General features: G+C 40.0%; 1 protein-coding gene across 5 annotated transcripts in view; it reads left to right on the top strand.

The window, feature by feature from the left end:
- Positions 1 to 2,553: 2,553 nt before the first annotated feature.
- zdhhc23b (zinc finger DHHC-type palmitoyltransferase 23b) overlaps positions 2,554 to 25,529 on the top strand; it is a 58,307-nt gene continuing 35,331 nt past the window's right edge. For 4 of the 5 annotated variants that reach the window (XM_048540273.2, XM_048540272.2, XM_048540269.2 and 1 more), the window contains exons 1-2: positions 2,579 to 2,722; positions 15,215 to 15,370. In XM_048540273.2, the coding sequence (XP_048396230.1) occupies positions 15,234 to 15,370 (137 nt within the window). In that variant the 5' untranslated portion in view covers positions 2,579 to 2,722; positions 15,215 to 15,233. Of the gene's footprint in view, positions 2,723 to 15,214; positions 15,371 to 25,529 lie in introns of all 5 variants that reach the window. The other variant, XM_048540270.2, reaches the window with a different exon arrangement.

Here is a 25,529-nt window from a genome sequence, read left to right as displayed (position 1 = left end):
TGGTTAGCACTGCTGCCTCATGGTGCCAGGGACCTGGGTTCACTTCCAGCCCTTTCCCACATCTGTGTGGGCTTCCTCTGGGTGCTCCAGTTTGCTCCCACAGTCCAAAGATGTGCATATTACATGGATTGGCCATGCTAAATTGCCCATAATGACCAAGAATGTGCAGCTACGTGGATTAACCCTGGAAAATTCAAGGTTACAAGAATGGTGTGAGTCATGCAGGGTCAGTGTGGACTTGATGGGCTGAATGGCCTGCTTCCACACTTCAGGGATTCTATGAATATTTTATTTCTCATGTGCCATAGAGTGAATTGTCGATCACTATGGATCAATATGTAGCATTATATTCACATTGTCAATCTTGCACCACTCCCCTAGCTTAACATATCAACAACTCCTTTCAAGTTCTTCAGGTTTTGAGATAACAAAAACTAATTGAACTATCAGCCTTCAACCATAAGTTGCATATCACATTCTAGAAATGTCAATTTATGAAGCACCTGAAATGTCATAAAATATCCTGTTGTTACAAATAAAGTTAAACTGTCCATTTCAATTATTTCCCTCCAGAAATTAAGTCAATGGCATCTTCTTTATGTAACATGATTAATATCTATTCATTCTAAAGTGATAACCGAGGTCACATGATTACAGCAAGTCACAAGTACATTGTCTTTACAAATGCATTTCGCCAAACATGCCCCTCTTCATAAACAAGCAGACACTTCTGTAAACATTTCTTCCTTTTGTTTTGGAACTTCTTTGCATAGTTTCTCTGTTCTCAAAAGGTGTGCTCACACGGCAGGATTTCTTATGCCTGAGACAATCCAAACTTAATGAAATCATATTTCGGCTAACCAGAATCTCAGGATTCAGCTAGATGTGTCAGTGCTGTCATACATTGATCAATATTTCCCTTAAGTCCAGATATTCAACAAATACTTTTCATAAATAACGAGTAACAATCCATATCCTGTGTCTTCAAGGTCTTCAAACTTTCTCCAATCTTTATCACTCCTCAGTGATATCTAAGGTGTAATTACAGCTTGTAAAACTCTTTTCCAGCACAGATAATGAAGTCACCACTCTTAGTTGTTCAGGTTTCTTGTTTAGTTTTGTAGCTATCTCACAGTTTTGCCATACAGATTTAAACAAATTCTAACTGTTTCGTGCTGCCTTTCACTTCCCCAGACTGCAAAATTCACAGCCAACCAGAGTGAGTCAAAGTTGTAAACTACAGTTCTAATTTTTTTAACACGCAAAAATATACTTTATTGAAAGACTTTTTTAATGAATACATACACAGTTACAGAAACAGTTCTGTACAGTCTTTGAATGACAAATATTGGAATTTGGCAATCCCTGCACTCCAAAACGCTCAAGGCATTTCTTACTTATACAGGACTATATTTACAAGCATTAAGAGGGTCTCATAACTGAAATGACCCCCACTGTACTTTTGCAGAAAGACTGTAGACAATGGTCTTTCCCCACTGCACCTTCGGGGCAGTGTGTCCCTCAGCATGACATTTAGAACCTTGTAATGTGCCAGTCTGCACCACTTGGATGAGGTCAACTCTCTACACTGGAAGACCAACAAGTTTCGGAGAGACCAAAGAAGGTCTTTCACCAAATTCCAGGAGTAGTCAATGTTTGCCTTGGTGAGCATCAAGGGAGCAGCCCATACAATACACAGTCCTGCGTCATGGAGCTGCTTGGTACGAAACCACTGCATGGCTGGACATGTATATGGTCACAGAAATTTGAGGGTGCATACATGAGGATCAATGGTCGGCACAACATTGTGGGCTGAAGGGCCTGTTCTGTGCTGTACTGTTCTATGTTCTATGTTCTATCTCTCTCCAGACTTTCTTTCCAAGGTGTGATGATACACAGAGACTAGACATACTTTAAAGATGTGATGGGCAGTGCCCTTCTCACCACCAGACAAGTCATTTCACGGTGATTGCTGAAAGTTCTCGCGATGAGGCATTCTGACAAATGATTTTGACAGTCTGCTCAGGGAACCAGGTGGCAGGATCCACACTCTCCTTTTCCCTCAGGGTCTCGAAGACGGCTGCGTGCTGACCAATTCCTGGGAGACTTGCGGTCAAAGGTGTTTTTCTTCTCAATTTTTTTTCTCAAAAGGACAAGGTGATGCTGAATGATCCAACTACTTGGGGCATTGGGCTACACCAAGATCAGACTCGTCCTTTAGGCTTGGCAGTCTCCTATAGTGGTTGGCTCTGTCAGACCTCTGAAAAGTCACAGACATTTAGTTGCACACTTTGAACATCCAGGCCCAGGGTTCTTTTTTTGAGTGTGGCTGCTCGGATCTGAAATGAAAGCAGACTCCCAGCAGGCAGCACATAAAGATGACAAATCACCGGAGAAATACTGAGTGTTCCTACGAACAGAACCCCTCGATTTTGCGCTTTGCACAGCAATGTAATGCAAGGACTGTGAAACTTGTGAACTTCTCAGAAAACAACACCAGGGAGGGACAGAGAGCACTGCCTGCCATCAGGAGGGTTGACATGGGGTCGCGCACGGGGACGCGCACGGAGTGGGAGGAGCCCGAGTTCCGGCAGTGAAGACATTGTTATTTCGTGTAGCGCTCCTGAAAGCAGTGCAAAGACAGGGAGAGAGACACGCGGAAGTGAGTGGGACCTGTTGACTGATGCTGTCAAACTTGAGTGAAGTGTCCAGTTTGGCACAGGTACAGTGTAATGGGCTGGAGGTTGGGGCGGTATCCCCTGGAAAGGATGTCCTGTAATTCAGTGTAACCTCTTAACTGTTAGAGAAGACACACACACACACACACACACAGGCACACTCGTTGCAAATTTAAGTTCGCCTGGTCGCAGCCAGCCCGCGATTTTTCTGCAAGCTTCATTGTTTGGCGGGAGCGTTTACCCTTTTTGGTGTAGTTTGTAATAAATACGATTCGTGATAAGCATTTTTTTTAGGGCATTATCGACAGGCTGGCGTGGTAACCGTGCAGGCTTGGGAATTGTTACCTTGTTCATGCATCTGAATGTTATCGTCGCTTCTGAGCAACTGCGAATCGTGTCGTGTGGGCCATGTTAATTACAGGGACATTTTAAATCGTTCACACGCGCACTGTATAATTGCTTCAAAGACATTTCTGGTTGAAAGATGGATTACGCCCCAACCCCCCACCCCAATTTGTACTGGTGTTTGAACAACGCCCTAATAAGTTTTCATTCCAGCACTTACAAAATCATAAAACACTGGCAATAAGGAAACAATATTTCAGTCAGGTTGCCTGGACAAGTCTCCTACAAGTGACTGTAATAAGTGGACCTATTTCCTCATAACAAGTGATTGACAACTGCTTCTAACCTTGGGAGTACTTAGCTTCTTCCTGTCGTTGGTAATTATGTTAGAAGTAATTAAACATCGATAAATTTATAGAAGTGGCAGAAAATGTTTACCGAAAACCTACTGCTAAAGCAAGTGGGACTGGATGTATCAGAGATAATGGGAACTGCAGATGCTGGAGATTCCAAGATAATAAAATGTGAGGCTGGATGAACACAGCAGGCCAAGCAGCATCTCAGGAGCACAAAAGCTGACGTTTCGGGCCTAGACCCCCGTCAGCTTTTGTGCTCCTGAGATGCTGCTTGGCCTGCTGTGTTCATCCAGCCTCACATTTTATTATCTTGGGACTGGATGTACATGTGTTAAAGACTTTGCCATTATATGCCATGTAGAAGTTGCCAATGTGTTTGGGTCTTTCTTGGATTTCAGTTAATTTTGGAGGAGGGGAGTTCCAACCAGTTATGTTTCTGTAGTCTGGGTGAGAATGTTTTGCTCTGTATAAAATGAAGAATAATGTACTCACGTTGGTTATGCAAATAAAAGTTGTATAAGTTACCTGATGCAGTTGAGCCTATAATGAGCAAAATGAATACTCTTCAGAGAAAGAGGTTAAAATATCAGTAACAAAAATGTATGCAAAGCAATGTTTGACTGTCAGTGCTGTCAATGGTTGACATAATTGCTAGTAAGTGACTTAAGTTAGAGTTGGATCTATGGTGCCTCAGCAGAACAGCACCTTCCCAAGCTCTTTACCATGCTTGCTGGTGTTACATCACTGAGTTGGCATTGAACTTGACACCTTGTGCTCCATATGGCTTTGGTGATATCCCAGATGCATCTTTATCCAGAAGGCATTTGGAACTGGAGTTAAAATTGCATTTCGTCAACAATTTGCAACAGTAGTTTAAACTTTTTTTAATTTAGAGTATGAAATTGGCTTTAATATTAGTGTATGAAGTGAACAGGCTGAGGGATATATGTAATGTGTAAAATGTACAGCATTTTATGACCAAGAAATACTCAGAGCTCTTTGCAGCCATTTTTTTTGAGTGTGATGCAGTAAATGCCCCAGCTAGTTTGTGTTCAGTGGACTGCCCTATAAAGCCATGTGGGAATGACCAGAATTTTTTCTCGTGATATTGATCATTGGATTATTATTGTCTGGAAATGACATTTCTATTTCCTGAAGTAGTGGCTTGATGTGAAAAGACGTGACTGGATGGGATGTAGAGATAATGTGCTCACTTCGGTGTGATTCAGGCTAGTCATAAATACAAGATGGTCATTACTAAATTCAACAAGAATTCAGCAGAAATGTATTTACTCAAGCTGCGTGTGGTACTCAGTACAACATGGAATAGTTAGGTAAATAGCGTTGCATTGATGGTTAATTGAGATTAACACTTGGGATAGGAACAGAGAATTCTCCTGAGAGTTAAATGACACGGGTGTGAGATTAGATTAGAATAGATTAGATTACCGACAGTGTGGAAACAGGCCCTTCGGCCCAACAAGTCCACACTGCCCTTGAAGCATCCCACCCAGACCCATCCCCCTATAACCCACACACCCCTGAACACTACGGGCAATTTAGCATGGCCAATCTGCCTAGCCTGCACGTCTTTGGACTGTGGGAGGAAACCGGAGCACCCGGAGGAAACCCACGCAGACATGGGGAGAATGTGCAAACTCCACACAGACAGTTGATCAAGGCTGGAATCAAACCCGGGTCCCTGGCGCTGTGAGGCTGCAGTGCTAACCACTGAGCCACAGTGCTGCCCCATTCATGGAGGACTCATGAAAATAAATTTCATGAATCTGTTGATCATGTTGCTTTTCGTGATCTTGGAAAGTAACATGGGTTTAGATAAATCTCAAAGATTTATTTAATGCTTTAGCCGACAGCTTGCAATTACAGGTACGTATGCATGCATCAAGGCACTGCCCTGGCTCTGCTGGATTGCACAGTTAGGAGACACCAGGACTTGAGGGCACAGCTTCAGAGAGAAGGGATGACCCTTTAGAACTGAGATGAGGAGGAATTTCTTCAGCCAGATAGCAGTGATTCTGTGGAATTCATTGTGGAGGTCAAGTCATTGAGCATATTTAAGACAGACAGGTTCTTGATTCGTAAGGAAATTGAGCGTTATGGGGAAGAGATAGAATGGGGGTTCAGAAACAAAACAGCCATGATTGACTGGCAGAGCAAACTCTGGGCCGAATGGCCTAATTCTGCTCCTGTATCTTAAGGTCCTGTAGCCCTAAGGGGAGTTGACGGCCTAGTGGTGTTATCGCTGGACTGTAAATCCAGAAAATATTCTGTGGACCTAAGTTTGAATCCCACCATGGTAGATGGTGGAATTTGAATTCCATAAAATATCTGGAATTAAGAATCTAATGTTGACCATGAATCAGTTGTCGATTGTTGGGAAAAACCCACCTGATTTACTAACATCCTTTAGGGAAGGAAACAGCCATCCTTGTGTATCCTACATGTGATCCCAGACCCACAACAATATGGGTGACTCTTAACTGCTCTCTGGGCAATTAGGGATGGGCAATAAATGCTGGCCTAGCCAGCGACACCCTAATCCCATGAATGAATAAAAGGAGTTATGTGGTTTTATCGGGATCTTTGCTTATTTCAATATCCAGATCTGAGTATAACACCGCTGTTTTAACATAGCCCTTTTTGCTCCTTTTTTAGGAAAAGTCTGTGATATTGATCAGTGGACTAATAGGATTGTTGCAATATATTTATACAGAAACAAAGACTCCAACTCTTCAGTTTTTGAATTAGCCATCTGTAGGAGTGTTTGACAATTCTGATGGTATAATGTTACAGAAATTTAGACTGCTCACTTTGGTACTCTCAACTTGTAGGTGTTATTAGAAGTAGCTTTATTGTGACCTATATTCAACTGAGTTCAGTTAGAAAGTGTACAGATCGCTGCCATGGCGCCATCTTACAAAAGTCCCCCTAGTACAGCTTTTTCAGTTATAGTTTTGTGGAAAAAGTCCAGCATTGGAAATTTTAGGAATAAACGATGAAACGGAAGAAAAAATAAAGTTCAAAACAACACTTTTCTCACCCTGACCATGCTGGGAATTGACTCCACACTGTGCCAGGCTTCACCTCAAGGTTTACGAGTCTGGGGGACTGTTCTGGAATCACCTTGAGGTCAGAATTCCACACCAAGGCCATGCAAGGCCAAGAGACTGCTGGGAGATTGCCAAGCCAGGCCAAGAGGACTCCGTGCTGGGCTGGCTGACTGCCATGCTGGGCCAAGAGACTTTTGGAATCTTATGTGGTGATTGATGTTCGGATGACTTTTCACACCTTCATTTCCCAAGCTTGCTTTTGTGCGTGTCTTGGACATGATTGGAGTATTCGACAGTTCCCAGAATTGGCTTCTGTCTCTCCTTAATGTTACTCCATTAGGTTTATGACTTCAAAAGATTCATACTCACTGCACATTCACTGCCTTCCATAGGTAATTACAGTCCTTAGGCAGGGTATATGTCTCTGACCCTCTGTTGTAAGGGTCGATTAGGCATTATCCACACCTGTGTATTAGCCATGCACCATCTTCATTTTCTTTTGTGTTTTTCTGAAATAAACTTGTCCAATATCTCTCAGAATGTGGACAGGTTTAGTCCTGGCAGGGTTCTCCTTACTTGCCTTCCAAGCACAGTCTCGGCTGGTGATAATGTGGCCAGGTCCAGAAGTGTAGCCGTTTTGGCATTAGCTTTGTAACAGGTGAATATTATTTGCACTCATACAGATGCTTTTCTTTTGTATGATTGCTTTGTAGCCTCTGGTTCTATCTTTGATATGAGTTCTTGCACATCTAAGTCCAATGTCCTTCATGACTTGTAAAGATCTTGGAAAGTAGGTCTGTTCTGTGGTGGGTGCAATAGATCACCCTTCCCATTCAGCTCGCTTGTTTTCTGCATCATGGTTAGTTATGTTGTCCAGCTACAATGACTCCATATTTGCTGCCATCTTTAAGCAGTGTGTTACTATCATCACATTTCTTACCCCCAAGTGATCTTTTTAGAAAGCTTTGATAGTCACTGGATCTATATCCAGTTCCATTATCTGCTCAGATTGCTTGGCCCCTGAAAGGTAATAGTAATTGCCCTTGTTAGAACACCTATTCACAAACTGATTAATTGATTCAAGTGGCTGTTATCTGTTAGATGTTTTATTTTGTTTATTTTCACCATCCTTTTCATCTGGTTCTACAACAGTTGAGTCTAAAAAGAAACATAGACACAAACTTTGTTTAAAGACCCTAAATTAGATAAGATATTTGTAGCTCTCAATTCGTGCTTGGAAACTTATTTCTCCGGTCTTTTGAAAATGCTGTTCATATCCACTGGATTTATTGAACAATGAACAAAGAACAAAGAAAATTACAGCACAGGGACAGGCCCTTCGGCCTGCCCCGATCAAGATCCTCTGTCTAACCTGTCATCTATTTTCTAAAGAACAAAGAAAATTACAGCACAGGATGTGTTCATGCTTAATATAGGGTTACTCTGTGCCTAGATTCAGCAATGCAAGTGCTGGTTATTTTTCCTTTTAGTTTAAATTCTGTCCCCTGTACTGTAATCAGCTCCAGAAAGTACTCATTGTGTATGTAATTATGTTTCTGGGGTCCTGTTGCACATATAATTTCTACATGACTTCATGCTTTGTCTGAGGTGTTCTGAGGTTTTAAAGTTTGTATCACTCCCTTGTTTATTAAAGAAAAATCCCCAGCACCAACCCACCAGTCACCATGTAGTATTTCTTGAATAGTATGGATTCAGCTTACGTGAAATGCTCACTCACTTTTATCTAACAGTTCAGTCTACGCCTTGCTGTTACAGACTGCATGCACATGGTAGTTTGTCATGTGTTTTCATCTTTGACCTTGACTCATTTGCATATCCAGTTCCTAAAACACATCTCTTAAGACAATAGCATGACAGATAAGATACCTGTTCCATGTTGCAAAACAATGTTAAAGTCTTGTCTGAGAGTACAGTATCCTGTGAAACAACAGAACAAGATCCCGGGTGGTAATTCGTCCCCTTTCAGCCAATGCTGTGGTAAAACGTATGGGAGTAGCAGCTAGGAAGGAAGGGCAGTTAAATGGCTTAACTGTATTCCTTTTACTCGCTACACGTAAAGCTTCGGTAGTAGAATGTTAGAGTACAATTTGACCTTGTTGCCTTGGATTATGAAATGTATGGAGGAGGGTAGAAGAGTGGAGGAAGAAAATTACCTGTATAAGAAAATGTACTAATTGCCATAGTTATATTGGCACTTCAAAACACTTTTATTAAATCTTGTGGGTTCCTGTAGAGCCTTAATGAACTGCATTAGATCCTAGTTCTTCACTTTTTTCACAGTGTGTAGTTGAGATTTTTCTTCATTGGTGAAAGGGGGTGGATGTGGGCTTTGCAGACTGTGCCAGCATTTATTGCATTGCCCTGGTCGTCCTTGAGAGGGTGCGTGATGAGATTTAACTTTGTGCCTCACTGAAGCCAAATTCTATTGTAAATATAGTAAATCGCTGGCAGGCTTCAGCCTTCGGTGATAGCACATACTTCTGACCATGAAGGAGAATCCTGTTCAAACTTCCGAGACTGGCTCTGTAACACAACCCTGACACCTCAAGGCTACTTATTTGAGCATTTAGAAGATTACTTTTACCTTGGAGTTACTTCTCATCATTGGGTTACACTGATTTTCATAGTACGTGATCCAATCTGAAAGTGAGAAAAATTAAACAGAGCGTAGTGTTGGTAAGCTCTTTAATAGGGGAGTACTTTGTATTTTACTTTGGCTTGACTACTGTTCCTCTAGGGGAGCTAGTAACTAGTCTCTTAAAATAACTTGCAGCTTAGATTCAATTTGGGCTCATTCTGGTCTCTAACTTTAACCCACATTAATGACAGCAAAAAATAACATGTACATGTGTGTTCCTGCATCAAAAATGTGAAAACTACTTGTATTAGATACTGAAATTGATTTTTCAAAAGTACTTATTGTTTAGATTTATCTTTCTACTAATTACAAGTTTGCAAGACAGTCTTTTCTCTGATATTTGGTAAACTTTACCTCTGGTCTCCTCAGCAGTTTGCACCCTTTGAGACCAAAGTCGGAAATGGTTGCATGTCATCCTAATGTTTAAATTGCAGTATTTGAAATAAGATGCTACTTTAAACATTTAATAATAGCTAGTTATTGTACAATTTAATTTTTGTGCAATATCATAGTTGCTCAGTTCAGGTAGTTCAGCTGCATGTAAACTTCTCAATAAGGTTAATGGTGGATGTATTAAAAGGTATTTAACAATTTTTTGAATGCATAATTCCATAAAACGATTCTTGCAGGAAGAATTTGTAATAAAGAATTCAAAAATACTAATTTCTGGAAAATACTTAGCTTGACTTTATGTAGTTTTGGAAAGCATTGACAAGATTAGTAAATTAGCTAGAGCATTTCTTGCCACGTTCTGTATTTATTTTCCCTGCTTGGTTACACATTACCCATTTAATGTGTCAATCTAAGGTGTTTTTGTTGAGTTGTACTTTACTTGAAACAAGTAATTTAAGTGAACTATCATCTGTTCAATTGCAGATCAGTATTTATTTCACACAGTAGGTGATATGTGTATGAAGCAAGCTGCCAGAGGAGGTTATGGAGGCAGGTATGATGACATTTAAAAGGCATCCGAGTGGATATATGACTCGGAACAGTTTAGAAGGATACAGGCCAAATGCTGGCAAATAGGTCTAGGTCAGATTGGGAGGTCTAGTCAACATAGACAAGTTGGACTGAAGGGTTTGTTTGTGCTGTTAACTCTGACTCTGACTGCCCAAGTGTAATATCGATATTGAGTGATATATGTTTTACTGGTGGTTTGCCAATAGGAAGGTGTAATGGATAGTGGACATAGACTATTAGTACTCAAAAACAAATTGTACTTCCTGTCATTGCAAAACTATGACTGAATGTTGATTAATGCTCTTTGTGTAAAATCCAACAAGATCATTGTAGAACAATAATAGGTGGGACAAAAATTCAGAGAATCTAAACTAAAACTGGATGCTTTGAAACATGTATAGCCTAAGCTGCAATTGATACCTTGTCCTTTTACTTGGCTGACGTTTGGTATCGTCCTGGTGTCTAAATTTAGTCCGGATATATGACAACAAAAAAAAATCCTGCATTTGCTGAGTTTATTCCTGCACCTTCTACAAAAAAGTTCAATTGAAACAGATATTTGATGAATACTGAATTTTGTTTCTATATTAAATCTGATTTAGATTATTGTTATCGATTTACGATTTCGGTAATGCAGCTGTCTCTGTTTTGTAAGCTTTGGTTCCACATTTTTAGCTGCAATTCATTCCCGTTAATGAGATTGGGGATGGAAATGATTCCAGTGAAAGTGTAACTTGTATTCATTTGTATCCTGTAATATGAGTTTAAGGTACCAAATTTACTTGAATTTAGAAAACTGTTCCAAGCAAGAGCGATGGACGTTTAACATTACATGAACATCACCTTTCTGCATCCAGCTGTGTAACTATTGACCAGTAATTATTAACTTGATTTAGTTAGAATATTTTCCTCACTAAAAACCACTGCCACATGAGTGTTTACTGTCTTGATATGTTGCATATTTTTTAAAAAAAATTGTCAAAATAAATTTCACTGCATTGACCAGAAGTTTGTCAATGGCCTTGATAAATTGTTAAGCTATGCTCTTTATGTTCTCTGTGGTACATTCAGTGGAGGACAACTTGTTGTGCCATTTAGCTCTTTGTACGGTTGATTTTTTTTCCCCTCCCATTTTAACAGGCCAGGTTAGATAGATCAATTCAAGATACTATTAGGGCATGAATTTTGGATGACTTTTCATCAAATATGTTGCTGTGGTTGAGGATTTAAAATTTCTACACACAAAGGGTGGGACATTTTGGAACTGTCTTCCACAAATGGAAATGGGTAAAGGATGAGTTGCTAACTTTAAATCTGAGGTTGATAAGTTTTTGTCAAGCTAACACGTTAAAGGATATGGACCAAAGACATTTATATGGAGTTCGGCTACAGATCAGCTCTGATCTGGTATGAATAGTGGAACAGGTTTGAGGAGCTGAATGGCCTAGTCCTGTTCCTATTAATAAATGCTATGCAGTCTGTAGTCAGAAGTCATCTGCCAGATTTGGAAATGCTGCAATTTAAATGTAATGTTAATTGGTTAAAAATGTTGAATATCCTCACCTTCACATATAAAGTATTATGGCCTTACATACCTTCTAGTTCGTAGGAACAAATTACTGCAGATGCTGCAATCTGTGCTGGAAACACAAAATACTAGAAACCGCAGTGAGTCAGGCAGCATCAATGGAGAGAGAGGAAACTAATGTTTCGGGTCAAGATAACTCTTCATCCAAATAATGTGACATCACCTCTGGAGTCATTTAGACTCAACATTAGCTTGCGCTCTCTCTCTGTCTCCATGGATGCTGCTTGATCCACTGTGATTTCCAGCGTTTTTTGTGTTTAGTGCCTTCTAGATTATTGGTTAAACATGGAAACTGGGAACAGAAGTAGACCATTCATCCTTCAAGCCTTGTCTGCTATTCAACATGATCACGGCTGATCCTCTGTCTCAATACCATATTCCTGCTTTCTGTATCCCCCTTGATGCCTTTAAAATCTTTTTAAAAAATGTCTGTCTCTTCCTTGAATATATTCTACGACTTGGCCTTCACTGCCTTCTGTGATAGAGAATTCGACATGCTCAATACAGTTGAGTGAAGGAAGTTTTCCTTGTCTCAGTTCTAAATATCCCTGTATTCTGAGAATGTGTACTTTAGCTGTATATTTCCAAACCAGGGAAAACATCCTCTCCGCGTCTTGTGTATCCAACCCTATTAGAATATTGGACATTTCAATCAGATCCCCTCTCTTCCTTCTAAACTGGAGTGGATTCAGGCCCAGTCGAACCAATATCTTCTTGTAGGACTGTCCTGCTCTCCCAGATACCAGCCTAATGAACCTCTGCTGCTCGCTCGCTCTCGCAAGTGTATCTTTCTAAGGTAGAGAGAACAAAATTGCACACAGTACTCTAGACGTGGTCTCACCAAAGCCCTTCATAATTGCAGTGAGATGTCCCTGCTTCTGATCTCAATTCCCTTTCAATGAAAGCCAATATACCATTTACGTCCTTTGGTAGTCACTATTTACCACTTGGAAAAAGACCCGTTTATTGCCACTTTGTTTCCTAACTGTCAACAAATTCTCGTTCCGTACCATGTATTACCCGTGATCCCATATACTGTAATATGTCTCACTAATGTCTTGTGAAGGACCTTATAAAGTCTTAGGGTAATACAGCACGGAAACAGGCCCTTTGGCCCAAATTGGTCTATGCTGATCATTGTGCCGACTCAGCTAGTTCCAATTGCCTGGATTTGATCCATATCCCTTAAAACCTTCTCATCCATGTACCCGTACAAATGTTGATTTTGTACCTGTCTCAACCACTTTCTCCAGCAGCCCATTCCGTATACATACCACTCTCAGCATGAAGTTGTTACCACTCAGGTCCTCCTTAAATGTATCCCCCCTCACCTTAAACCTATGACCTTGTATTTTTAATTCTCCATTCCCATCCTTATCAACAGTCTTTGGAAAATCCAAATATACCACATCCACTGATTCTCCCTTACTTATAGCTTCAATCTCCACTAGATTTGTTAAGCATGATTTGCCTTTCATAAACCCATCATGACTTTGGGCAATATTGATGTTTTTATCATGATTTTTAATAATAGATTGTAGTGCGTTCTGCACTACTGATGATAGGCTAACTGCTCTGTAATTCTGTTTTTATTTTTTCCATTCCCTTTTTAAATAACAGAATTAACATTAATCCATCTTTGCATTATGTTTCAAAATGGGAATGTTATCAATGATGAATATATATGAATCGATCCATTCCCCAGTACCACTGCCAAGTATGCCAAAGGCCCTATCCCGAGATATTTTGAAGATAAATTGCTTTGAAGAAATGAGACAGCCCATAACTAAATGTGGATAATTTTATTTACATTAACTACAATGTGCATTATGACTTCAATACAGTTACCACCTTACTCCTGAAGCCAGTCCACTATCCACAAGACACAAGTCAGGAGTGTAATCAAATACCCCCCACTTGCCTGGACGATTGCAGCTTTAACATCAGTGAGGAAGCTTGACACCATTCAAGACAAAACAGCCCGCTTGATTGGCACTACATGCACAAGCAACACTCCCTCCACCACCAACATTCAGTCACAGCAGTGTATACTATCTACAACATGCACTGCAGAAATTTGCCAAAGACCCTCGGGCACTATCTTCCAAACCCATGACCACCTCCATCTAAAAATGACAAAGGGCAGCAGATATATGGGAACCCCACACCTTCAAGTTCTTCTCCAAGCTGTTCACCATCCTGATTTCATTGTTGCTGGATCAAAATCCTGCAGCTCCCCCACCCCCTCAATAGCATTGTAGGTCAACCCACAGCAGGAGGAATGCAGTGGTCCAAGAAGACAGCTGACCACCACCTTTTTAAGGGCAACCATGGATGGGCAAGAAATGCTGGCTCAGCCATTAATTCCCACATCCTACAAATGGAAAAAAAAATTCCAAGGTGCTTTACAAGGGCATCATGAAAGATTCTGATACAGAGGCAAACTAAGAAATGTTAGTCAAGCTTGGTCAAATGAAGATGTTTTAGGAAATGTCCTACAGGAGCCAGGTGAAGTAAAGAGATGGATAGGTGTAGGAAGGGCATTCCAGAATGAGAGGTCCAGGCATCTGACCAATCTTCAACCAATGGTGCAGCAATTAAAATTGGAATTGCACAAGAAGCCAGAATTGGAGGAATGCAAATATGTCAGAATGTTGAAAAAAATTGGAAGAGGTCACAGAGTGAGTGGAAGGTGAGGTCATGGAAGGACTTGTAAAGGAAATTGAGAACTTTAAACTCAAGTCATTGTTCATGAGCCAGTGTCACCGAGCATGGATAATGGGGAAATGGGACTTGATGCAATAGAAGACGAAGGCAGCAGGGGTTTTGAAGCAGAGTTTCTAGAAGGTAGATAATGTGGGAGATAAACCAGGATTGTGATAATCTAAGATTATTTCATTGGCTTCACATGTCTTTATTCTTTTTTATTTTTCATGACAGTATGTTGAAATCAATGCAAGTTGGTTAGAATTGCTCTGATACTGTGATCTGTGTATACATGTACTGTGATCCCCCTTCACGTGCATAGCTTACCTAAGGAGCCCAGCATTCCTAAGATCCTCCTAAAGAAGTGATGACAATCTTATTACTCTAAATCCAGTATTTAATAAACCCTTGGACTGTCATTTCTGCTTGATCTACAGTTTCTACTGAAGAGCAAACCTGATCATGTTAAGGAATATTGCACCTGAAATCTAAGTGCTATGCCAAATCTTCATTATATGTATCTAAGAAATGGTGCCTTCACTGTAGCATGGATCCAGTAATGTCCTGTAAACGTATTTATTTTGTTTGTGCACCAAAATCACTTAATGTGAAAATAAAGTGAAAAAGTAACGAGCTGAATCCAAAAACTCAGAAATAAACTGAATTAAATGGTTCCACCTATTGGAAATATGCACCATATATACGCTGAGTGTGGAGCTCAGTTCTTTGAGATGAACTGGTATATGTCCGAATGGAACATACTTTCCATCCTTAAGTTAGTCAGCATAATTGGAAATCCCTCATCATTAATTTCTTAACATTTTATTTTTACTGTTTTGTGAATTTAGGTGTGTGAGAGAAGGCAGGATGAAGAAGAAACGTTCTAAGATGTCTGAGGAAGATGATACTCTTTGCTGCTGTGAGTACATTAATCACCATGGAGAGAAAACTCATATACTGGCCAGTTGCTGTGACTGTGCAGATCTGGATGAAGCCTGTGACAGGTCAGTAACAATCTCTCTGCAACGTATCAGCCTTTAAGATAAAGTAATGGACTATATTGGACTTAACCAAGCAACTTTATAATGTTTGAAGAAGGTTATAAGACCCTGCAGAGGGTGAAATTTCGCCTTGATAGAATCTATGAATTACAAAAACAAAATGACCCGGTGTCAGTTTTAAATTCGGTCTAAAAGGACTTCAGTTGCGGTCATTACTTTGAACCAGCAGAACTAAAGGCTAGGTCTCTGTTCCTGTAATGCTCCTCGCAACAGACAGATGCTTCAAACCACTTTAGAGTCAATGAAACGTGGTCACCATGTTGTTCCTGATGTAATATCGTGTAGGAAATTCAGCCATAGTGCCAACAGCAAACTATTTTTTTATTTTATAATGCTGATTAAACTTGTCTCCTGCATCCAGGACAATATTTCGAAAAAGCACAAATCCCACGAATGATATGGAACAAACATTATTGATGCCTACTTTCAATAATCAGTTGAATTAAATGCATTTTAAAAAAACTGCTTTTCAACCTTCAAACCCTCCGGAAAAGCTATTGAAATCTAAGCTCCCTTACAAATGTGAAAGATAGTTTTATTTTCATTCACTTGTGGGAAGTAGATGCTGCAAGCTGGACCAGTTTTATTGCTTGTCCCTAGCTGACCTGAGAAAGTGGTGTTGAGCTGCTTTCTTGAATGGCTGCAGTCTGTGTGCTGTTCATAGACCCACAATGCCCTTAGAGAGGGAATTCCAGGATTTTAATCCATCGACAATGAAGTAACAGTGATATGTCAGGATGGTGTGTGTATTGGAGTGAAGCTGGCAGGTAGTGGTGTTCCCATATATTTGCCGCCCTTGTCCATCTAGATGGTAGTGGCCGTGGTTTTGGAAGGTGCTGTCTGAGGATCTTTGGTGAATTTCTGCAGTGCGTCTTGTAGATAGTACACACTGTTGCTACTGAGCATCGGTGATGGAGGCAGCGGATGCTTTTAGATGTGGTGCTATCAAGTGGGCTGCTCTGTCCTGGATGGTGTCAAGCTTCTTGATTGCTGGAGACGCACTCATCCAGTCAACTGGGGAGTACTCTGTTGCACTCCTGACTTGTGCCTTGAAGATAGTGGACAGATTTGGGGAGTCAGGAAGTGAGATGATCGCCACAAGATTCTTTGCGTCTGACTTCCTCGTGTAGCCACTTTGTTGACATGGCTAGTCCAGTTGAGTTCCTGGTCAATGGTAACCCTCAGAATATTGATAATAGGGGACTTGGTGATGGTCATACCATTGAATGGCAAGGGATATTTGTTAAATGTTTTCTGGTTGAAGATGGTCATTGGCCCTCATGTGGTGTGAATGTTAGTTTCTACTTCAGCCCAGGCCTGAATTTGTCCAGATCTTTTCACATTTGGACATGAACTATTTCAGTATCTGAACAGTTGCTAATGGTGTTGAACATCATGCAATCTTCAAAGAAGGTCCTCACTTCACACCTTATGACAGAGAAAATGTCATTCTTGAAGCAGCTGAAGATGGTTGGGCCTCGAACACCACCCTGAGGAACTCCTGCGGAGATGTCCCATTGATGAGATGACCGACCTCAAGAATCACAACCGTTTTCCTTTGTCTCTGGCACAATTCAAACATTGGAGATTTTTCCCTTTGATCCCCATTGACTCCAGCTTTATTAGAGCTTCTTGATGCTGTAGTTAGTCAAATTTTTGATCCTGATGTCGAGGGCTGTCACTTTTACTTCATTACTGGAATTCAGCTGTTTTGTCCGTGTTTGAACCAGCACTGTCATGAGGTCAGGAGCTGAGTGGCCCTGGCGGAACCCAAACTGGGCATCGCTGAGCACGTGGTAGGTGATAATACTGTTGATGACTTACAGTTTATTGATTTGCCAATAGAAAGATGGAGCAGTAATTGGCCAAGTTGAATTTATTGTCATTTTGTAGACAGAACATAACTGGGTAATTTTCCTTAACATCAACTAGATGCCAGTGTTGTTATACTATTGGAACAACTTTGCAAGTTCTGTAGCACAATTCTTCAAAACTGTTGCCGGAATGTTATCAGGGCTCTTAGCCTTTGCAGTGTCCAGTGCCTTCAGTCTTTTCTTGATAGAACGTAGAGTGAATCAAATTGGATGAAGACTGGGATCTGTGATCTGGGGCACTCCATCAAACATCATAGGTAAAATCTCACAACTGCTCTTTCTCCACCTATTTACAGAAATCATTTTATTTGTCACTTCCAAAGCTACCTGCCCCAATTGGGGGGAAAAAAGACAAGGGCAGCAGGTACATGGAAAAAGCAACAACTGCAAGTTTCACTCCAAGCCATCCTGACTTGGGACTATATCACCGTGCTTTCACTGCCAATGGGCCAATATCCTGGAACTCCCTCACGAACAACTCTATTCCCAATAGACTGCAGCAGTACAAGAAAACGCACAGCACAACCTTCTGAAGGGGAATCAGTGATGGGCAATAAAGACTGTCTTAACCAGACCTATCTTATGAACAAAGTTTGAGAAATCTACATTCCTCAAACAAGACTTCCTACCACTGTTAACCCCTTTAAAGAGGGCCTCTTTAACTGTTATCTTATGATACAGTTAATGGATTCCTGTTATAACAAGCACATTTCTTTTGACTAAAATGTGAGAAGATATTACTTGAGGTCAACGAGAACTGTGCAAGAAGATGTTTGTAGCTTTAAAGACAAATTACTGGAGTACATTGTGAGCTGTATGTACAATGTTGCCTTATTGTAGCAGTAAAGGAGAATGCCTGACAAAACAGCACCATCTGCATATGTTAAGGTTAATTCTATTTGGAGACAATCTGTTGATTGGCTTTTCAATTAGCATCAGTTATTGTAGGTTCAAGAGTATTCATCGTCACAACAGCTTCTTGATTAGTTCCTAGGCAAATGGCTACAGCCTTCTGCATGAAAACAGCAGAAATGTTTAGCCCGTAAACTGAATCTACTCCTCTCTGTTGCTCTTCTTTCCGTGTTTGCAGATGTGAACACTTAGAATCTGATTATTCTCCTTCAGCTTTCTTCTGGAAGCTACTTTCTGCAAAGCCCCCTTCAGAGACAAAGGGTGAATTCTCAACAAGTGAAAGAAAGTTTGAAATTGGAATTCCCATAACCTCATGTCATCAGTAAAGAGTTGGAAGAACCATGACACTCTGCTTATCACCTTTCACACTAAAGTTGCATCTTAGTTCATTACTGTCACATTTATTACACCACTATTTTGTATACAATGCTGAGATACTAAAACTAGAAAACATGCAATGCTTTCTTCTGAGATGTCCATATAGTCCCCTCCTACTTCTCGTCTACATGCTGCCCCTCAGTATTATCATATGAAAAGTGGTGGTATGTACGTTGCTGATGACATCTAGACCCATCTCCCTGTTGCCCTTTCTGTCTTCGGGCATTCTAGTTGTCTGTCAGTCAGTGCAGGATGAGTAGAATTTTTCTAAAAGTAAATATTAGCTAGCCACCTATTGTATCCTATTATTTTATGTGAGTGCCATTGCTAAGTGTACCTACTTCTACCTCCTGTAATATCCCTGTTGCATTTGCAACTGAAACCCTCTGGTTATTCCTTCAGACCTGACTAACCTAATGCACACAGGTCTCCCTGCTGCTGTTATTATTAATTTAAGGTGGTTGGAAACTCTTGCCAAGCACCATTTACCCTTTACCCAGAGAGTCTGCTGATTTACACTGGCCTCTGGTTTTGCTATCTGAGTGTTACATTCTTTACCTTTAGTTTGAAACAAGTCCATGCTGTTACCCCTCCCTATCTCTAATCTCCAAACCTGCAATCCTCTGACATCTATGCTTCTAGTCTCTTGACCATCTCTAATTTTCACCACTCTGTTGACGGCTACATCTTCAGCTGCCCATCCTACATTCTGGAATTTGATCCTAAAGCCTGTCCAACTCTTCCGTTCATTTAACACTGGTTGAAATTTACCTTTTCAGTGCAGCTGCCCTCATCGCTTTGTGGTTTAGTGTCAAATTTTGTTTGATTCCTCTTCTGTGAAATGCCTTGGGATATTTTTACCGCATCAAAGGAGCTATATAAATAGAAATTCTTGTTGTTGTCTAACATAGCATGTTCAGCAGTAACACAGCATAGCAATAGGAATCATGTGTTCTGGTCTAGAAATGATGCTTTTCATGTGTGCCTTCATAGGAATTTATCTGTTTCTAAGAAAGCCTGGATATGAATTGCTAAACTTTTAAAAATTTTTGACATCAAGTTAACATGGAGTCAAAGCAAATTCCACTTAACTTTATTGTAGTCCTTTCCCTGAAAAAGGTGCAAAATTAGTAAATCTTAAGTGATGTCTCCTTTGTAGACTAGCACACTTTTTATAGCCCACCGTTTGCTCTAGAAAACTGTGAATTACTAGACCTGATTTCCTGAATTTGTTGCTTCCAGCTTGGGCCAAGAGTAGTACCTCAGTTCAGTGTATTTGCTTGTCTGGAGGTCAGGTGTATTCTTGCAGGTGGATGTAAATTGATCATGGTCCATTCCAAGGTGTGAATATTAGTTTGCTTGCACCAAAATAATGATTTGCTTTTAAATCTGTCCTGTTTGTTAGGTATACAATGAGACAAATACTTCTCCAAAATAAAATAAGACCGAATTCAGAAATCTTTGTGGTTTGTATGCCTTTAGTACACATGCTGCAATGTTCATTCTGGTATCTTTTCAAACTTCTGAAAATTTTGCATTTCTTTGAAAATCAACCTTTAAACATGGCATAGTTTTCCTTAGAGTACAGATAATCCTGCAATATGTTTGAAGACATGTTTTTCCTTCATGGTAATTAAACCAATTCTATTCTGGTCTTCATCACCACATGCTGCAGGGTCTAATAGTTTTCTTTTTGCCACCAAGAGCAAAACTCCACATTCAGTTTTTAGATTTAGTTTTTGCCTAATGAAAGTGAAAACCCAGTTAGAAGAGAGATGAGCACAGAATGCTTTTCCAAATAGATTTGACCTCAACATGTAACTAAAGACTTTAGACTCATCTATGGTAGTGCAAAAGCTGGGCATTTTATACTTCTTTAAAGCAAAATAGCTTTCAGTGCAGAATTTCATTGTAACCTGAGTATCATACATCCTTTTTTAATACATTCCTAAGTCCATTAAGATACCACTATTTAATTTGAATTACTACTTCTATTTTCAAATAGGCTAAGTTAGCAATATACATAAAGTAACATTCTAGGAAAGCAGATGATTTACATGAACATTGATTTCGTTTCTAAAACGTTACTGCCTCTTCAGGTGTAATTGTGTTAAGAATACATTAACACGCCTTCTTTGCGTATACTGACCGCATCTCCATCTTAATAAATAATGCCCGGCTTTCATCCTGTTTCCACTAAGTTGCGTTTGTGTATTGTTACGGGAATCTGCTGTGGGTAATTCAGTCTCCTGACCTCTGATTTCTGTGTTATATTGGTCAATAAGCCTGGTTTTAAAATATCCATACAAACTGATATCAATGTGATTTAAACAGAAACCTTATATTGACCTGAAATGTTTTAAATATTTCATATTTTCTTCTCAAAATGTAACTCTCTTTTGAAATAATTAGAGCATTTTGAGTACAACCCTGCCATAAGAAGGCCTGACCGTGAAATAAAATATTCCTTAGTATTATCAATTTTAAGTAGAGCTAGGTTTTATACTGGCAAGATGGAGTTTCTAAACTTGCATTATGTAAACTCATTGCGCATAATTAATGTATGAACAATATTCTTCAGGCTCCTGTAAGTCTTAAATTAGAGTCTGGTTTAGATGTGCTTCTTAGTACAGATATAAATTATCAGCCATGTAAATGATTTGTCAATGCTAACTTCTGTAGCATATGACTTTCATGGTGTTACACATTATAGTCACTCAGTTTCTAGAGATATTTCTAAATAAGAGGTTCAGGGATCTTCTCAGCGTAATTGTTATTTTTTTAAAAAAAGGAATTGCAGCAAGTGAACAATAGATTGGTGGTAGCGATCACAATTCTGTTATGTTTACTTTAGTGATGGAAAGGGATAGGTGTATACCACTGGGCAAGAGTTATAGCTGGGGGAAAGGCAATTACGATGAGATTAGGCAAGATTTAGGGAGCATAGGATAGGGAAGGAAACTGCAGGGGATGGGCACATTAGAAATGTGGAGCTTATTCAAGGAAAAGCTCCTGTGTGTCCTCGATAAGTATGTACCTGTCAGGCAGGGAGGAAGCTGTAGAGTGCGGGAGCCGTGGCTTACGAAGGAAGTGGAATCTCTGGTCAAGAGGAAGAAGAAGGCTTATGTTAGGATGAGATGTGAAGGCTCAGTTAGGGCACTTGAGGGCTACGAGGTAGCCAGGAAAGACCTAAAGAGAGAGCTCAGAAGAGCCAGGAGGAGACATGAGAAGTTGTTGGCGGATAGGATCAGGGTAAACCCTGAGGCTTTCTATAGGTATTTAAGGAATAAAAGAATGACAAAAGTAAGATTAGGCCCAATCAAGGATAGTAGTGGTAAGTTGTGTGTGGAGTCAGATGAGATTGGGGAAGCGCTAAATGAATATTTTTCAACAGTATTCACTCTAGAAAACGACAATGTTGTCAAGGAGAATACTGAGATACAGGCTACTAGACTAGGTGGGATTGAGGTTCACAAGGAAGAGGTATTAGAAATCCTTCAGAGGGTGAAGATAGATAAGTCCCCTGGGCCGGATGGGATTTATCCTCGGATCCTCTGGGAAGCCAGGGAGGAGATTGCCGAGCCTTTGGCATTGATCTTTAACTCGTCGTTGTTTACAGGAATAGTGCCAGATGACTGGAGGATAGCAAATGTGGTTCCCCTGTTCAAGAAGGGGAGTAGAGACAGCCCTGGTAATTATAGACCAGTGAGCCTTACCTCAGTTGTTGGTAAAGTGTTGGAAAAGGTTATAAGGGATAGGATTTATAATCATCTAGAAAACAATAAATTGATTAGGGATAGTCAGCACTGTTTTGTGAAGGGAAGGTCATGCTTCACCAACCTTATTGAGTTCTTTGAAAAGGTGACCAAACAGGTAGATGAGAGTAAACCGGTTGATGTGGTGTATATGGATTTCAGCAAGGCGTTCGATAAGGTTCCCCACAGTAGGCTATTGTACAAAATGCGGAGGAATGGTATTGTGGGAGATATAGCAGTTTGGATCGGAAATTGGCTTGCTGAAAGAAGATAGAGGGTGGTAGTTGATGGGAAATGTTCATCGTGGAGACCAGTTAGCAGTGGACCCAACAACCGACCCTTGCGGTACACCACTAGTGTTTGTCATTTTTATAAATGACCTGGATGAGGGCGCAGAAGAATGGGTTAGTAAATTTGCAGACGACACTAAGGTCGGTGGAGTTGTGGATAGTGACAAAGGATGCTGTAGGTTACAGAGAGACATAGATAAGCTGCAGAGCTGGGCTGAGAGGTGGAAAATGGAGTTTAGTGCGGACAAGTGTGAGGTGATGCACTTTGGTAGGAGTAATCGTAAGGCAAAGTACAGGGCTAATGGTAAGATTCTTAGCAGTGTAGATGAGCAGAGAGATCTCGGTTTCCATGTACACAGATCCTTAAAAGTTGCCACCCAGGTTGACAGGGCTGTTAAGAAGGCATACAGTGTTTTAGCTTTTATTAATAGAGGGATCGAGTTCCGGCACCAAGAGGTTATGGTGAAGCTGTACAAAACTCCGGTGCGGCCGCACTTGGAGTATTGTGTACAGTTCTGGTCGCCGCGTTATAAGAAGGATGCAGAAGCTTTGGAAAGGGTGCAGAGGAGATTTACTAGGATGTTGGCTGGTGTGGAGGGAAGGTCTTATGAGGAAAGGCTGAGGGACTTGAGGCTGTTTTCATTAGAGAGAAGAAGGTTGAGAGGTGACTTAATTGAAACATACAAAATAATCAGAGGGGTGGATAGGGAGAGCCTTTTTCCTAGGATGGTGACGGCGAGCACGAGGGGGCATAGCTTTAAATTGAGGGGTGAAAGATATAGGACAGATGTCAGAGGTAGTTTCTTTACTCAGAGAGTAGTAAGGGAATGGAATGTTTTGCCTGCAATGGTAGTAGATTCACCAACTTTAGGTACATTTTAAGTCGTCATTGGATAAGCATATGGACGTACATGGAATAGTGTAGGTTAGATGGGCTTGAGATCGGTATGACAGGTCGGCACAACATCGAGGGCCGAAGGGCCTGTACTGTGCTGTAATGTTCTATGTTCTGTGTAGATTAGCACTGTGTGTATAAAAGGTCAAGTTATTGTATATCATTAATCCTCTGACATCATTACTGACTGTCAGGCAATGTTGACACTTACTAAGATGCCTGGTAAAGTGCCCCATCTGAGCTAGCTACTTGAAACACCAGCTTTAACAGTTTGTTTATAAAGAGTCCTCTATTCTTGTGTCTTGAGCCAAAGCAGATATATTGCTGGGAAATTCAATCTGTGATATTCCATCTGCAGGATCTAAAACATTATTGCTTTTCCTTCCTCTGTTACATTCTGGACAGCATGCTAAGTGGATATAGTCTGGTGTTGGCATGCTTTTTAAATCTCAGTGCCCTATTAGGAACAGCAGTTTGCTGTTTCATCTTCCAACTTGTTACACGAATCCATTACACAGAGACTGACATTTAACTTAACTTTTCCATTCCTGATACGTATCTTCTGATATTCTCCCCCAATAAAAGTTTACTGATATGTTTTTAAAATTTCAGTTGACACTGGATTTGTAGCCTTTTAAAAAATCTAGAAGGCTTTTTGAGAACATATTTCCAGAGTTTACTGCTGAATAGACTAGATCTAATTTTAACATGTTTCCTGTTGACCTGTATTTTTTTTTCCTCTAGTTAAATAACTGTTTTCTGCAAATACTTCATTGAATCACTTACCTTTTAATACCCATACCCCAACTAAAATTTAAATCGGGGAGAAAGGTCCGAGTCCATGTAGTCTGTTCTCGTGGTTCAATTCTTTGAGCCCTGTTATTTTTCTGATGAACTTACATTGGTTTTAGAAAGTGTACAATGAATTATTCCCAAGAATAAAACTGAACTCAGCACTTCAGATGGGATCTGCACTACTGAAGCAACATTTCCTCACTATTGAATTCTAGCCTTCTTGAATTAAAAGGCCATGTTGGAGTAGTTTTTTCTGATAACGTTTTTTTGCTGTACAGTAATTTTTAGTGGTTTATGAATGTGGATCCCTAAAGCCCTTTGCTCCCTCACATACAGTTCAACACCAATAAGAATATAGTCTAGTATATTTAACTCGAATTCAAAAAGTGTGACAACACAACCCTCCATTGAATCCAATATGTCAAAGTTTTACCCGCTTGACCTATTCACATCAACTGTCTCGATTTCAACTTCTTCCAGCTGCAAAATTGACTCTACCTCGTAACCTGCTGTCATCTACAAAGTTGGACATAGATCTAAATAATCCTTCATTTCAGTTAATGTTATACAGAATGAGAAGCTGCAGACTCAGTGCAGACACCTGAGGAACATTGTTTGTCATGCCCCACCAATTGGAGTATATTCCTGTTTATTCCTCTCCTTTCCTGTCTTTTCTATGTCACAACTTACGCCACGAGTTCCCCCAATTCTGTATTTATTGCAGCGTATTGATGTGCAAAGAGGGATGTATCTGATTAATTCTTAAATGATCTTTTCTGCCACAAAAATATTTTCATAAAATAATGGACATTATTCAGTGCAAACAAATGTTTATTCTAATGTGGTTATGTTCTGGTTTTTGTTTTTGTAGAAATTTTAAACTGCTTTATTCAGTATGTTAACCAATTTGTAGCCCAAATCAGCATGAAAATCTGTGTTTCTTTTTTTAAAAAAACTCTCAAAACCACAGGCATTTTTGACGAAATTTAGTTGGGCCTAAAGTCTTCATTCTGAGTAGTGTATCCTCATAATTCATTGTGTGTATTCGTTTCTATTTGAATATTTTATACATTTTCTACCATGCCCATAACACAATTAATATCTTTTTCATGTTCAGTCTGGAATAAAATGATGCATAAATTTATTCTTACCTACTATACCTAGGATTCCAATGAGGATAATCAGTGTTTCACTGTATTTATG

Source organism: Stegostoma tigrinum, chromosome 12 (genome assembly GCF_030684315.1).
Source record: "Stegostoma tigrinum isolate sSteTig4 chromosome 12, sSteTig4.hap1, whole genome shotgun sequence".
Taxonomy (NCBI): Eukaryota; Metazoa; Chordata; class Chondrichthyes; order Orectolobiformes; family Stegostomatidae; genus Stegostoma; species Stegostoma tigrinum.
This window is presented reverse-complemented; position numbering and strand designations above follow the sequence as displayed.